Source organism: Theropithecus gelada, chromosome 3 (assembly GCF_003255815.1).
Source record: "Theropithecus gelada isolate Dixy chromosome 3, Tgel_1.0, whole genome shotgun sequence".
NCBI lineage: Eukaryota > Metazoa > Chordata > Mammalia > Primates > Cercopithecidae > Theropithecus > Theropithecus gelada.
Window position 1 is genome coordinate 162,645,712 of NC_037670.1, and position 16,776 is coordinate 162,662,487.

General features: G+C 37.7%; 1 protein-coding gene across 1 annotated transcript in view; it reads left to right on the plus strand.

The window, feature by feature from the left end:
• The window catches only part of AKR1D1 (aldo-keto reductase family 1 member D1), a 75,712-nt gene that overhangs the window by 35,574 nt on the left and 23,362 nt on the right, over positions 1-16,776 (plus strand). Inside the window, exons 8-9 of the mRNA XM_025381086.1 lie at positions 2,529-2,611; positions 3,640-3,766. Of these exons, the coding sequence (XP_025236871.1) occupies positions 2,529-2,611; positions 3,640-3,766 (210 nt within the window). The remainder of the gene's footprint in view (positions 1-2,528; positions 2,612-3,639; positions 3,767-16,776) is intronic.

Here is a 16,776-nt window from a genome sequence, read left to right on the forward strand (position 1 = left end):
TACACTAGCAATTGTTTCTCTCTACTGTGTAACTCCCACCAACATTCGCATGTATACTAACCTCCTATCATAAAAAATAAAATCCAATCTAGACTCACTTTCCTCCCCAAGTATTATCCACTTCTCTCTTTCTGTTTCAAACATCTTGAACGAGAAGTTGTTCTCACTGCTTCTCATTCCCTTCCCCCACTATCTCTTGAGTCCATTCAAACCAAACATTTACCCTGACCATCCCACTGGAACAGCCCTTGTCAAAGTTACCAGTGACCTCCACATTGCTAGATCCAGTAATTCTCAGTCCTTGTCCCACTTGGTCTTTCAGCCACATCTGATACAGTTAACAATCTCTCCTTCTTCAAACATTTACTGAAATGGAAAACTGTAGGAGAAGCAGTTTGAGAGGAACTATCAGGAGCTCAGTTTTGTAATATGAGATCCTCATTCACTTAGGATAATTTGTGCCATGGGAGAAAAAAAAAGACCACCACTGAAAATCAATCCACATACAACAAGAAAAAACATGACGTAGAAATAATGTAGAGAGGGTGAATTTGAAAGCTTCTATTAAGATCGAAACCAAAGTTTATGAAAGTAAGTTTACTTTTATTCTCAACACAATGTAGGTTACAATTGCATGTTTATTAACTCAGAAGAAACAGTGAATCAGTGTTGATCTTTTCAAAATATGCTTGACAAAATTACATAACACAACATGACATCCTCTATTTCACAGAAGTTTTGCAGAATGTTCATAAAGAGAATAATTCTCACAAAAATTTTGGAGGGCTTTATCTGAAGGAGATTTGTAACTCTTTAATTTTTTTTCAAGTCACACTCTTTTGACATATCTATCAAAGGAGATTTTTAACTGTGCAGGATTCTTCTTTGAAAAACATCATACCTATAATTAGAACAAATCTCCAAGATCACTTTCTTTGATTTCATAAAATCCCGCATCTTTGCAAGATTTGCAACCTCACTTTGCCATTAGGTTATGCCATATATTTACTGGATAAGAGGCTGGCCCACCAAGACTTAAAGGACAGGACTAGTGTTTAGCAAAAAAGAAGTCTGGGTAAGGATTCATTTTATAGGCGATTCATTCATTTTTATATTGTGCGAATTTTTGATTCCTTATATAATCTCATAAACACCAATAATTGGATAATAAATCATAAAAGAAAATGGTTCCCTGAAAAGAGTACTTGGAAAGAATCCATGGAGGGAAAGTTAAGTAAATCATGTTCCATCTACACAATGAATACCGTGGCTAAAAGAATAAAGTCAGGTTGCATATTGTGATACAACTATCACTGGGGTCACTAAGATATTATGTGAATAAAGGAAAGTTGCAAAATCATAAAGGTATGGTCTAATTACTGTATTTTCCTCTTAATGTGTGTAGTATTTGGGAGGAATATCTGGGAAGGGAAATAAGAATGGGGTGATGAGTGACAAGATTTTCATTATTTATTCCATATAGGTCTATGTACTTCTACAGTGTTTCATTTCTTTGCAAAGAGCATATATTTATGTACTACTTATATAATTAAAATCTATTAATTATTAAATATATTAAAATAAAAGTTAAAGGATAGAAAGATAAAATAATAAAGAGAAGATAGGTTATATACAGATAACCCAAATGTTAAAAATAAAAGGAAGTGAAAATAAAATATATAAATGTTAATAAGGGACAATTATAAAACCAGAATACAAATAAAGTGTAAAAGCTAAGAAAACTAAAACAATGAAAATATAATTAGAATAAAAAGGTAGAAGAGACATCAAAGATGTTGAGAGAAAGGATTTCAACATAGCGAATTAAAAGTTAAAAACAAAGCAAATTAAAAGTTTTTTTAAAAAGCAAATTTAGGCCGGGTGTAGTGAGGCTCATGCCTGTAATTGCAGCACTTTGGGAGGCCAAGGTGGGAGGATCGCTTGAATTCAGGCATTTGAGACCAGCCTGGGCAGCATGGTGAAACCCCATCTCTACAAAAAATGCAAAAATTAGCCAGGCATGTCTGTAGTCCCAGCTACTTGGGAAACTGAGGCATGAGAATAGCTTGAACCCAGGAGACGGAGGTTGCAGTGAGCCAAGATGGTGCCACAGCACTCCAGCCTGGGTGACAGAGTGAGACCCTGTCTCAAAAAAAAAAAAAAAAAACAGCATATTTAGAGACTCAGAATTTTTTAAGTGTAAGACAGTAGTTCAGAATCAAAAGCCCAGCATTTCATACAGAAATAAGAGTTCTTCACATTTGAAATTTTAGGGGATTTCATTAACATTTGTGGTTTCAGAGCATTTGGAATTTCTTGTAAGATGTCCCCAGAAAGACTGTCTCAAAAACAAAGGGCAGATCAGAGTATCCAGCTCCACCTCAGTGGGTAGCCCCCCAACACCAGCCTGACTCCTCTTAGACATTTGCAAAGATATTCATACATCTTTCAGAGGCTCTCACTGGTGGTCCCACTTTCTGATCCCAAGCTTGACCTTCAAAAATATTCTATTATTTCTGTTATTTCAGATCTTCGACTTTTCTCTCACTGAAGAAGAAATGAAGGACATTGAAGCCTTGAATAAAAATGTCCGCTTTGTGCCATTGCTCATGTAAGTTCTGGGGATCATTAATGGGTACTGGCCAGTGGTATTGAATGGTCATGTGTCAAGCAACAAGGCTTATATGAACCCTGACCTATGTCCATAGCACCAGGGCAAAGCATGGTGGGCCGCATATTCCGAATGTTAACATGCCTGAGGGAAATACATCCACTACAGGCCTTCCACAACCCTACACTCTCACTGAAAAGGAAGGTCCTGGCATCTGTGACATTCCGTGACTTAGGTGAAGCCATGCATACTAAGGAGCCTGAGGAGAATTAATTTATCATGTACATATGCTAAAACAACAGCAGCACAAATGTTGAAACAACTTATTTATTTAATCCTAAAAATCAAAGTGATGCACCAATTAGGGCAAAATTATAAAAAAAAAAAATTCTGAGAGGCATGATAATGTTGCAGAAAGAACACTAGATTGAAAAACAAGAACTTAGACTTTCAGATAAATACTTTCTTGCCGATAAGATTTTAGTTTCTAGCTCTACCTATTAGCTGACTTCCCACAAGCAAAACTCGGTATACTCCTTCAAAATGTCAAGTTCGGCCAACCAACTGAAGTAGCTCTTTATTCTCTAAATATTACAGGCCCTTAAAAAAAAAATAGTTTGGGCCAGGTGTGGTGGCTCACGCCTGTAATTCCAACACTTTGGGAGGCCGAGGTGGGCGGATTGCCTGAGGTTGAGAGTTAGAGACCACCCTGGCCAACACGGAAAAACCCCGTCTCTGCTAAAAATACAAAAATTAGCTGGGTGTGGTGGCACATGCCTGTAATCCCAGCTACTCAGGAGGCTGAGGCAAGAGAATCGCTTGAACTCAGGAGGCAGGGGTTGCAGTGAGCCGAGATCATGCCATTGCATTCCAGCCTGGGCAACAAGAGCAAAACTCCATCTCAAAAAGAAAAAAAAGAATAGTTTCTATATATGTGTGTATAGATATACACACACATATACACATATATACTCATATACACACACATGCATTTTTTTCTTCTTAATCATTTTCTATTAATCTTTCAGTTCTTCAAATCACCTGAAGAGTCATCTTCGTCTTGAATCTTTAAGTCAGCATTCAGAAAATGCTAAGATGATTCATATAGTTTGGACACTTACTTTATTGATCCCACTGTTTTTCATGGGCCAGAAAGTACACTGGCTGGATTAATATTGAATTTCTGAATTAATAAAACAGCTTCCTAATAGAAATTTTTCAGGGGGAAAATTGTTTGACATCAAAAGGCACCACCACCCAGCCTCAAGAACAAAAGAGTAAACATAAACACATAAACAACACTTTCCCAGAACTAACAGTTATAGGTTAATTAAGAGCTCTTGAAGATAAACGATTTCTATTGAATTGATATTATATCATTAAGTTTAGAAGAGAAGCCAGGTGCAGTGTCTCATACCTGTAATTCCAGCACTCTGGGAGGCTAAGATAGGAGAATCACTTGAGGCCCAGAGTTCAACACCAGCCTAGACAACATAGCAAGACCCCATCTCTACAAAAAATTTAAAAATAAGCCATCGTGGTGGCAAGCAGCTGTAGTACTAGCTACTCAGGAGGCTGAGGTGGGAGGATCACTTGAACCCAAGACTTTGAGTGAGCTATGACTACACTCCATCCTGGTAGACAGAGTGACGCCCTGTCTCAAAAAAATACAAAAAACAAACAAACAAAAACAGTATAATCCATCAATGTACTAATTGTTTTACAGACAGTTGGTGACATTATTCATCTTGACATTTGACATATTTAAAAGTCATTATAGCAACTTAGGGGAAAAAAATAACTCTTACCAGGAAATAACTAGAAAAATCAGCAAGGTGAAACAAGAATTAGACCCCATTAATCACAAATACTGTATCATTTAGAGATACTGGACCATGATGTTTTTCAGCTTTTATCAAGTTGATTTTTAACATTTGAAAATCTTAATATTTTCCATTTTAATTTACAGTACCTACAGAAAACTAAATCAGGAACACATACATTCCAGACATTTCACAGACCATTTCATCATTGTTATCTAAGAACTAAATTCACTGCCATCATCATTGTCATAATCATCAAGGAAACTTATTTTGCTACTCATCACGTTTCTAGATCTCAAACTCTCAACAGGCAGGAGGTCTAGTGAGAGGGGCAAGTAAAAATGCTAATGAGACTGGGTGTGGTGGCTCATACCTGTAGTCCCAGCACTTTGGGAGGCCGAGACAGAGGGACTGCTTCAGCCCAGGAGTTCAGCTTGGGCAACCGTGGTGGCACATACCTATAATCCCAGCTACTTGGGAGGCTGAGGCAGGAGGCTTGCTTGGGAGCCCAGAAGTTTGAGGTTGCAATGAGCTATGATCATGCCACTGCACTCTGACCTGAGTGACAGAGCGAGATTCCATCTTTAAAAAAAAAAAAAGAAAAAGAAANAAAAAAAAAAAAAAAAAAGAAAGAAACTGCTAGAATACAATCCCTGAACCCTTTGATGTTCCTGGGGACTCCTGCAACTTCACACATCTCCCAGAAGCTATCATTTCCTGTGCACTGGGAGGGGAGGTCAGACAAGCAATTTTAAAAAGCAAAAGTTAGCCAAAGGTGCATTTTTGTTAGACTCCCTGGGGTTCCATTTTTACAAGGGATCTAATGTTAATTATCTTTGTCTGCATACTTTTAAAAGTCTGTTTTTTCCTCTTCATGTTTAAAATATTTGCTCATATCTGGAAAAAATATGAGTTGTTATAAAATAGTGGTAAAGACATCCGGACTCCCAGTGAGGACCGTGTCTCCCATTACACTTCACCCAAATTAACTCAGTCGATTCTAACTTTCAGCAGTGTTCACTTGTTATGCCCCGCTTCCATATAGCGATTTTTCCATCAGAATGTTATTAGTTCCCAGTAACAGAAATGCAATTCAGACTAGTTTAAGCAGAAATAGTGAATTCAATTTATCACAGAACTGGAAACAAAGAAGTGCAGGGGTAAAGTGGCTGTAAGCAGCTAGAACTCGGGCTCAAACTGTGTCTTTGCAACTTGTGGCTGTTTTTCCCCTGCTTGGACTAGCCATCTCCAGAGAGCAGGCATAATAGCTCTCAGAAACACTCTCCTTCAACCAGATTAGGAACCTAGAAGAGAGTGAGAGTCTTTTGGAATAGCTCTGTCAAGGAAGTAATCCTGGGAAGAACTCTGATTGGCCAGCATGCATCATGCTGGAACCAATGGTGATGGCCTGGTGCAGACTGAATAGAAAGGCCTGAGACATAAACTCATCCCTGTGCAGAGAAGAAGAAAGAGAGGGATGAGGGAGACAGCGGGAGGGGGAAGGAAAGGCAAGAGGGTAGGAGCGGGTGGAATGAGAGGAGCACTGAGGAGAAAGGAATCATAAGGAACTACAATCTTGCCTGAATCACCAGAAATAGGTTACCCCAAGAAGCAGACAAAATAAGAGATGTCTGCAACAGGGACTTTCAGGGCGGGGAGATAAATAAAATTTAAAAGCTATTGGAACCCCCCAAAACATATTAAGCCGAGTGAGATGTGGCTATGATCTGAGTCACACATGCTTACAACTTCTGTTCTCAGATAGATTAACTCACTTTCTTATTTTTCTTGTTCTGTACAATGACTAGACAGAATTCAACTGCACCACAGATAAATGCCTCCTGCCTTCTTCATTAATGGCCCTGGTCATAGATTCACTTCCCCTTTGCTGCCTCACTTTGCTTAGACCAGATGACAAAAAACACATGACTATTACACCCTCTGTAAAAAGTGTTAAATGTCCCCTTCCCAAAAGGAAACACTGCCTATAACCAATCAAATTGCTGTAACTATGCACCAACTTTGTATAAATAGTGTTGTAATCCCACTAAAATATCTGTCTCTGTCTATATAAATGAAATCTAAATTCCCTACTTCAAAATGCTGACTCCATTCCTTTAGAGTTGGTGTTTTTGGGTGGTCCATCCTCACTCTTTGAGCTTGAATAAACTCTCTTTAAATTAGATTCTGAACCTTTTGATTATTTTAGATTGACAGGAGTTTTGGAATACTAGGATTTAGCTTCCTGCTTCCCTCACTTCAGATTCCCACAAAAATGATAGAGTAGATATCTCTATCCACACTGAAAATTAAGAAGGTTGCTGCCTATCAGAGGGTGTAAATGAGAAGAAACTGTCAAAGTATAATTTTTTTAAAAATCAGGCCGGGCACAGTGGCTCACACCTGTAATCCCAGCACTGTGGAAGGCCAAGGCGGGCGGATTACCTGAGGTTAGGAGTTCAAGACCAGCCTAACCAACGAGGAGAAACCCCACTTCTACTAAAAATACAAAATTAACTGGGCGTGGTGGCACATGCCTATAATCCCAGCTACTCAGGAAGGCTGAGGCAGGAGAATCACTTGAATCCGGGAGGCCGAGGTTGTGGTGAGCCAAGATTGTGCCATTGCACTCCAGCCTGGGCAACAAGCACGAAGCTCCGTCTCAAAATAATTAAATAAATAAATATTAAAAACATGATTCTTATGTAAATACAAAATGAGTACGTACCAGTAATTTAATTATCTCATTAATGATGGAAACAGAAAAATGGTAAGAGAACTACCAAGAGAATTGGAGAAAGTAAAATATTTTCAGCAGCTGAAAGAAAGGATGCTTGGATCAAATTGCTCGTTTAGATCCAAACCAGTTTAGCCTTCTGAAAAGCAATACAACTATATAACTTTTGAGTTTATCTTTTCTACTAGATTTAATAATTTACAACTCTACAATAAAAGATCCATTTGCATTGTTATTGGACAAAAATCATTTTCATCACTACCAGGTTTCTATTAGTTAACAACTACTCTTAAAAAATTGTAAATTACCCTATTAAATGATTCACTCAGCTGATCTGGGAAATCCAAACCCTGCACCTTCCAAAGAAAGGTCTGGCCATTAACCACTTATTGAGGATAACCTCTAAGCCCTTGGAATGTCATTCCTGAGAAGAATGTCTTTGCTTATCTGGGGCTTTGGGCCACACTAGACAGTTTATGCTAACAATGTGATTTATTAAGGAGGAGGGGAGGGAGGTGGCTACATGATGTCAGTTTGACTCCAAAGGGCTGGAGACTGAGTAACTAAGGTCAGCTATGTGGCCACTCCAAGCCTATATGACTGACCCCCAATAAAAACCCTGGATCTAGGGCCGGGTGCGGTGGCTCACGCCTGTAATCCCAGCACTTTGGGAGGCCGAGGCGGGTGGATCACAAGGTCAGAAGATCAAGACCATCCTGGCCAACATGGTGAAACTCTGTCTCTACTAAAAATACAAAAAATAAGCCGGGCGTGGTGGCAGGTGCCTGTAGTCCCAGCTACTTGGGAGGCTGAGGCAGAACAGCGTGAACCCAGGAGGCAGAGCTTGCAGTGAGCCAAGATCACGCCACTGCAGTCCAGCCTGGGCGACAGAGCAAGACTCCATCTCAAAATTTAAAAAAAAACAAACCTGGATCTCAAAGTTTAGATAAGTTTCCCTGGTTGACGATACTGCTTATGTGTTGTCACACATCACTGCTGGAAAAATTAAGCACTATCCATACAACTCCACTGAGAGAGAACAAGTAGAAATTTGTGCCTGGTCTCTCTCTTGGACTCTACCATATTCTCCTTTTACCTTGGATAATAAATCTAAATTATTTTTCTATAATAAACCATAACTATGAGTAGAACAGCTTTTCTGAGTTCTGTGGTTCCTTCTAGCAAATTATTGAACCTGAGGGTGATCTTAGGAACCTCATACCACAAATAATTAACAGCAAATCAAAAAAAGTTACAAAGTTTCCCCAGGGAAAATCAGTCCTTCAGGAAGCCTGCTAGACAATCCCCACAACAACACTGAAAGTGGACACTGATTTTTCTATCCACTTTCAAATTTTAGATAGTTTTTCTTAATGTATCTTAGAGAAAATACAAAGTTTTGTACTTTAATGAGTTGCGGCAGGAATGCAATAATAGCTTTAATGTCATGATAGGCCCTTACCCACTCACAAATTTGTGGTAACAAAGTACATTGAAAATATACATGAATCACCCTGATGCCCACAGAAAACAGATGACTGTGCACACTGAGCAATACTGAATTCACATCCCTTGATAAAGAATTTTGCCTTCATATTAAACTATTTGTAATTTATTTGTTGTTATGCGTATATATGAGTATATATAAATACATACAATCACAGTAAAGTACATAAAGTACACTAATCTGATATGTACAGCTCAATGTTTTTTTACATATATACACACCTGTATTATTCCATTCTTGCATTGCTATAAAGAAATACCTAAGATGGGGTAATTTGTAAAGAAAAGAGGTTTAATTGGCTCACAGTTCCACAGGCTGTACAGGAAGCATGATGCTGGCCATCTGCTCAGCTTCTGGGGAGCCCTCAGGAAACTTATAATCATGGTGGGAGGTGAAGGAGAAGCAGGCTCATCTTACATGGGCCAAGCAGGAGCAAGAGAGTGCAGTGGGGGTTGGGGAGGTGCCACACACTTCTAAACAAACAGATTTCTTTAGAACTCTTATCAAGAGAATAGCACCAAGGGGATGATGCTAAACCATTCATGAAGGATCCACCCCCATGCCCCAATCACCTCCCACCAGGCCCCACCTCCAACACTGGGGATTACAATTAGACATGAGATTTGGGGGGGAACACAGATCCAAACCATATCAACACCCATGCCACTGACACCCAGATCAAGAGATAAAATATTTCCAGCACTCCAGGAGGTTCTCACCTGCTTCTCAATTCATATCCTCCTTCCAGAGAAACCAATATTATGACTTCTCTTATTTGTGGCATTTATAACTTTCTTAGCAAATAAACTTCAGCTTTGTTTAGTTCCCAGTGATTGCAAAGTTGCATATCCTGAAGATTATTGGAAAATGACATGAGGGCTAGATTCTGTTATTTGTAGACTTCTTTATGCGAAAATAATTTGAGCTTAGTCATGCTTTTATACAAGTAATGTATTTTTGTTTTATTTTTCTCATATATATCAGAAGAAAAGGGCCAGACATGATGTACATGCCTGTAATCCCAACACTTTGGGAGGCTGAGCCAGGAGAACCACTTGAGGCCAGGAGTTCAAGACCAGCACAACACTGTGAGATCTCACCTACACAAAAGAAGAAGAATCTGAGACTTTGTTTGGATGTTTTGTTTCTTTGCTGCCTTTTTTCTAAACGCTTATTTACTAAAGATTTAGACACAAACTTTTTAATTACTATGTTTATTAAATAATAAACTAAGACTGGAAACTATAGACATACAATCCCCTAGGTACAGTTATGTAATCTTTTTGTTACTTAATTTAACCTTGATTTTATCACTAAACTTGGCTATATCTCAAATAATTGTTTAAATATTTTTCTTTTTTTTTCTTCAGTTGTTCTTATTGGAGATTTTCTCTGTTTCAGAAATCTCTGCCTAGAATTATTCATGTGTGGCTTAGAATCCATATGTGGCTTTTTTTCCTATATTTTAGCTTTCTTCAGGTATAATTGACATATAAAAATTATATATGTTCAAGGTATATGTGATATTTTGATATACCTATACATTGTGAAATGATTTGCACAATTAAGCTAATTAACATATCCATCATCTCACATAGTTACTTTTCCTTTGATGTGTGTGTGTGTGTGTGTGTGTGTGTGTGGTGAGAATACTTAAGATCTATCTTAGCAAATTTCAAGTATACAGTACAGTATTATTAACCATAGTCACCATGCCATACATTAGGTCTCCAGAACTTATTCATCTTCTAACTGCAAGGTTGTATCCTTTGACCAACATCTCCTCATTTCTCTCCTACCTAACCCTGTTACTACCCTTCTATTCTTTGTTTCTATGGGTTCAACTACTTTAGATTCCACATGTAAGTATTCATCTTCTTCTATCTGACATTTAATTAGCAAAATCTCCTCTGGATTCATCCATGTTGTTGCAAGAGGCAGGATTTCTTTCTTTGTTAAGGCTGAGTAATAGTTTGTTATAATATGTGTGTGTACGTATACTTGATATATATATCAAGTATAAATGTATATTTGGTCTCTGTCCCTGGTTCCTGGCACACAGCTGCTAAAATCCTTGGAATCTACAAAGTGATATGTCTTTTAGTATGCTAATGAGATGGCTGATCACTGAGTACTCCTAGATAACCACAGGATAGTTGCCAGGGGTGCCAACCATGTGGTTGGAGGGTTGCAACTTTCAGCCCCGCCTCCACCTCTAGGAAGGGGAGAGGGTTTGAAGGTTGATTTGGTCATCAAAGACCAATCATACCTACCTAATGAAGTGTGTGTGTGTGTGTGTGTATATATATATATATGTATGTATGTATAATTTCCTTGTCCATTCACCCACTAACAGACATTTAGTTGTTTCTGTATCTTGGCTATTGTGAATAATGCTGCTGCAATGAACATGGGAGTCCAGATATCCACCTTTTCAAGATCCTAATTTCGGTTCTTTTGGATACACCCAAAAGTGGGATTGCTGCATCATGTGGTAGTTTTATTTTTAATTTTTTGAGCACCCTTTATATTGTTTCCCATAGTGGCTGCACCATTTCACATTCCCACCAATAGTGTACAAGAGTTCCATTTTCTCCACATTCTTGCCAATACTTGATATCTTTCATGGTTTTGATAATTGCCATTCATTGCTTTTTTCTGTTGAGTATTTGTATATCTTCCATGGAGAAATGTCTGTTCAGGTTATTTGCTCATTTTAAAATCAGGTTGTTTTTCTACTACTGAGTTGTGAGAGTTCCTTACATATTTTGGATATAAACTTCTTTTGGGTTTTCTGGTTTGTGCATATTATATTATGTCTCATTCTGTGGGCTGACTTTTCGTTTTGCTGATTGTTTCCTTTGCTTTGCAGAAACTTTACTTTGATATAATCCTGCCTGCTTATTTTTGCTTTTGTTGCTTGTGCTTTTGGTGTCATTGACAAGACCTCTGTCGTAGAGCTTTTCCTCTATATTTTCTTTTAGGGATTTTATAGTTTCAGGTCTTAACGTTTAAATCTTTAAGTTTGAGTTGATATTTGTGCATGGTGTAAGATAAGAATCCAATTTCATTTTTTTGTTCGTTTTTGAATGTCGATATCCAATTTTCCCAACATCATTCACTGAAGAGACTATTCTCTCTGCATTGTATATTCTTGGCATCTTTGTTGAACATTACTTGATCATATACGTATTCATTTATTTGTTGGTTTCCTATTACATCCCATTGGTTTATGTGTTTGTTTTTATGCTAGTATCATATTGCTTTGGTTATTATCACTTTGTAATGAAATTTGAAATCAGAACACAAAGCCTCCAGTTTTGTTCTTCTTGATCAAGATTGCTTTATCTATTCAGGGTCCCTTGAGGTGCCATATAAATGTTATGATTTTTTTCTATTTCCATGAAAAATGACATTGGCATTTTCATAGGAATTGCATTAAATCTATAGATTACTTTCAGTAATATAGACAAGTTTCCAATATTGATCCTTCAGATCCATAAACATGAAATATCTTTCTATTTATTTGTGTCTTCTTCAATTTTATTCATTAATTCATTAATGTTTCATAGTTTTCAGTGTACAGATATTTCACCTTTTTGGTTAAATTTATTCCTAATTATTTTATTCCTATTGATGCTATTATAAATGTGACTTTTAAAAAATTTTCTTGTTCAGATAATTTATTGCTAAAGTATAGAAACACAAGTGATTTTTATATGTAGATGCTGTGTCCTAAACTTTACTGAATTCATTTATTAATGCTAACACTTTTAGATAGAATCTTTAGGTTGTTCTATATATAAAATCATGTAATCAGCAAACAGAGACATTTTAACTTCTTTTCTGATTTGGATGACTTTTATTTCTTTATCTTGCCCAATTCCTTTGGCTAGGACTTCAGTACTATGTTGAAAAAAAAGAAGTGGTGAGAGTGAGTGTAATATTGTGATATAATAAAAAATATATACTTGGTCTCTGTCCCTGGTTCCTGGCACACAGCTGCTAAAATCCTTGAAATCTACAAAGCGATATGTCTTTTTATATGCTAATGAGATGGCTGATCACTGAGTACTCCTCGATCACCTCAGGATAGCTGCCGGGGTGCCAACTGTGTGATTGGAGGGTTGAAACTTTCAGCCCCACCCCCACCTCTAGGGAGGGGAGAGAGGTTGAAGGTTGATTTGGTCATCAAAGGCCAATCATACCTACCTAATGAAGTCTCCATTAAAAACCTAAAGATGGCTGGGTGCAGTGGTTCATGCCTGTAATTCCAGCACTTTGGGAGGCTGAGGTGGGCAGATCATCTAAGGTCAGGAGTTTAAGACCAGCCTGGCCAACATGGTGAAACCCCATCTCTACTAAAAATACAAAAATTAGCTGGGCATTGTGGTGCGCACCTGTAGTCCTAGCTACTTGGGAGGCTGAGGCAGGAGACTCGCTTGAACCCAGGAGGCATAGGTTGCAGTGAGCTGAGATCACACTGCTGCACTCTAGCCTGGGCAACAGAGAAGGAACTCTGTCTCAATTAAAAAAAAAAAGAAAAGAAAAGAAAAGAAAAAAAAAACCTAAAAAGACAGGTTTTGGAGAGCTTTCTGGTTGGTGAACACATTTACATACTGGAAGGGTAGTGTATCCCAACTCCATAGGAATGAAAGCTCCTATGCTCAGGACCCTTCCAGACTCCACCCTATGTATCTCTTCATCTGGCTGTTCATTTGTATTTTTTAAAACATCCTTTGTAATAAATAGGCAGATGTAAGTAAAGTATTTCCCTGAGTTTTGTGAGCCACTCTAGCAAATTAATAGATCCCAAGGAGGGGGTCTTGAGAACCCCAATTTAGAGCTGATCGGTCAGAAGCACAGGTCACAACCTGAGGCTTACCATTGACATCTGAAATGGGGGCAGTGTCAAGGGGCTGAGTCCTTAATCTGTGGGATCTGACTCTATCTCTAGGTAGACGGTATCAGAATTGAGTTAAGCTGTAGGCCACGCAGTTAGTGTCTGCTGGAGGATGGCTTGGGAGTCTGGTGAACAGCCCCTACACATTTAGAATTAGAAGTGTTGTGCTGAGGGGTACGTGGGATTAGGAAAAACATTTGGTGTTTCCCATCTCTTAATAGTGGACTTCCTTGTCTTCTTCCCAATCTTAGAGAAAAAGTTTTCATCTTTTCACCACTGCATATGATGTTAGCTGTGGGCTGGTAATATATGGCCTTTATTGTGCTGAGGAACATTCCTTTTATACCTAATTTGTTCAGAGTTTTAATCATTAAAGGATGTTGAATTTTGTCAAATGCTTTTTATGCATCAGGAGATGAGATGATTTTTGTCCTTCACTTTGTTCATACAACGTATAACATTTATTGATTTGCATATGTTGAGCCATCCTTGCATCCCAGGCATAAATCCAAGTTGATCATGGTGAATGATCCTTTTAATATGCAATTGAATTTGGTTTGTGAGTCTATTGTTGAAGATTTTTGCATCTATGTTCCTCAGGAATATTGGGCTGTAATTTTTTTTTTTTTTTTTGTAGTGTTTTTGCCGGGCTTTCATGTCAGGATAATGTTGGCCTCACAAATTGAGTTGGAAAGTGTTCCTTCCTCTTTAATTTTTTGAGAAGTTTGAGAAGTACTAGTACTAATGCTTCCTTAAATGTTGGTAGAATTCAGCAGTGAAGCCATCAGGTTTTAGGCTTTTTTTCTTTTTTCTTTCTTTCTTTTTTTTGATGGCAGAGTTTTATTAGTGGTTTAATTTTTTTTTTTTTTTTTTTTTTTGGAGATGGTGTTTCACTCTTTTGCCCAGGCAGGAGTGCAGTGGTGCGAGCTCGGCTCACTGCAACCTCTGCCTTCCAGTTTCAAGCAATTCTTCTGCCTCAGCCTCCCAAGTAGCTAGGATTACAGGCACCCACCACCACACCCGGCTAATTTTTGTATTTTTAGTAGAGACGGGGTTTCACCATGTTAGTCAGGCTGGTCTCGAACTCCTGACCTCGTGATTGGCCCACCTCAGCCTCCCAAAGTGCTGGGATTACAGGCGTCAGCCACCACATTGGCTTATTAGTGATTTAAAATTTAATCTCCTTACTTATCTGTCCAAATTTTCTGTTTCTTCATGATTCAGTCTTGTTAGGTTGTATATTTCTAGGAATTTATCTGTTTATTCTAGGTTATCCAACTTGTTGATATATAATTATTCATAGTAGTCTCCTAAGATCCTTGTATTTCTTTCTTTTTTTTTTTTGACAGAGTCTCACCCTGTTGCCTAGGCTGGAATGCAGTGGTGTGATCTCAGCTCACTGCACCCTCCGCCTCTTAGGTTCAGATTATTCTCATGTATTAGCCTCCTGAGTAGCTGAGACAACAGGCGCACACCACTATACCCAGATAATTTTTGTATTTTTAGCAGAGATGGGGTATCGCCATGTTGGAGAGGCTGATCTCAAACTCCTGACCTTAAGTGATTCACCCACCTTGGCCTGGGCCACTGTGCCCAGCCAATCCTTTGTATTTCTGTGTTACCTGCTATAATGGCTCTTCTTTGGTTTCTAGTTTGATTTGAGTCATCTCTCTTTTGTCCTTAGTCTAGCTAAAGGTTTGTCAATTTTGTTTATGTCTTCAAAAAGGTTTTGTTGATCTTTTCTATTGTTTTCCCAGTCTTTTTTTTCCCTGTTCTGATCTGTATTATTTCGTTTATTCTACTAACATTGGGCTTAGTTTGTTCTTTTTTGAGTTTCTTAAGGAATAATGTTAGGTTACTTGTTTGAGATCCTTCTTCTTTTTTAATGTAGGTATTTATTGCTATAAACTTCCTTCTTGAAACTGTTTTTACTGCATTCCATACATTTTGTTATGTAAGATTTCCATTTTTGTTTGTCTCGACATATTTTTTCAATTTCTCCTTCAATTTCTTGTTTGACCCATTGGTTGTTCAGGAGCATGATGTTTAATTTCCATATATTTGTGAGTTTCCAGTTTTCCTTCTGTTATTTATTTCTAGTTTCATACTATGGTTGTTGAAAAAGGTAGTTGACATAGTTTCAATTTTTTTATTTTTATAAAATATAGAAAAATATACATAAATAGATACATATAATAGATTTTTATAATAAGTATACATAAATATATAAAAAATACATAAATAGAGTCTTGATACATTGACCAGGCTGGTGTCAAACTACTGGCTTCATGTGATCCTCCCATCTCAGCCTCCCAAAACTCTAGAATTACAGACAGGAGCCACCACTCCTGACCACAGTGTTTCAATTTTTGAAATTTGTTAAGACTTGTTTTGTGGCCTAATATATGATCTTAGAGAATGTTTTATGTGTGCTTCAGAAGAATGTGTATCCTGCTGCTGCTGTTGGATGGAATGTTCTGTATGTGTCTGTTAGGTCCATTTAGTCTAAAGTATAGTTCAAGTCCAATGTTTCCTTATTGATTTTCTGTCCGGAAGATCTATCCATTGCTGAAAGTGCGATGTTGAAGTCTCCTACTATTATTGTCTTGCTGTCTAATTCTCCCTTCACATCTATTAATATTTTCTTTATGTGTTTATGTTCTCCAATGTTGGGTACAGAATAGTGTGTGTGTGTGTGTGTGTGTGTATTATATATTGTTCCATATTACATATTGTTCTATCATCTTGATGAATTGACCTCTTTATCACTATATAACGGCACTGTATGTCTCTTTTCACAGTTTTTGACTTAAAGTCTATTTGTCTGACATAAGTATGGCTACTCATCCTCTCTTTTGGTTTCCTTTTGTATGGGATATCTTTTTACATCTCCTCACTTTCAGTTCATGTCTATTCTTGAAGCTGAAGTGAGTCTTTTATAGGCAGCATATAGTTGAGTCTTTTTTCTATCCTTTCAGCCATTGCATGTCTTTTGATCAGTGAGTTTAATTTATTTAATGTAAAGTGATTACTGAAAGTAAGGACTGACTATTTCCATTTTGTTCATTGTTTTTTGGCTGTTTGGTAGATCCTTTGTTTCTTCCTCTCTTGCTGTCTTTCTTTGTGCTATGAGGATTTTCTGTAATGGTATTATTCTGTTTTGTATTGCTGTGAAGGGATACCCGAGGCTGAGTA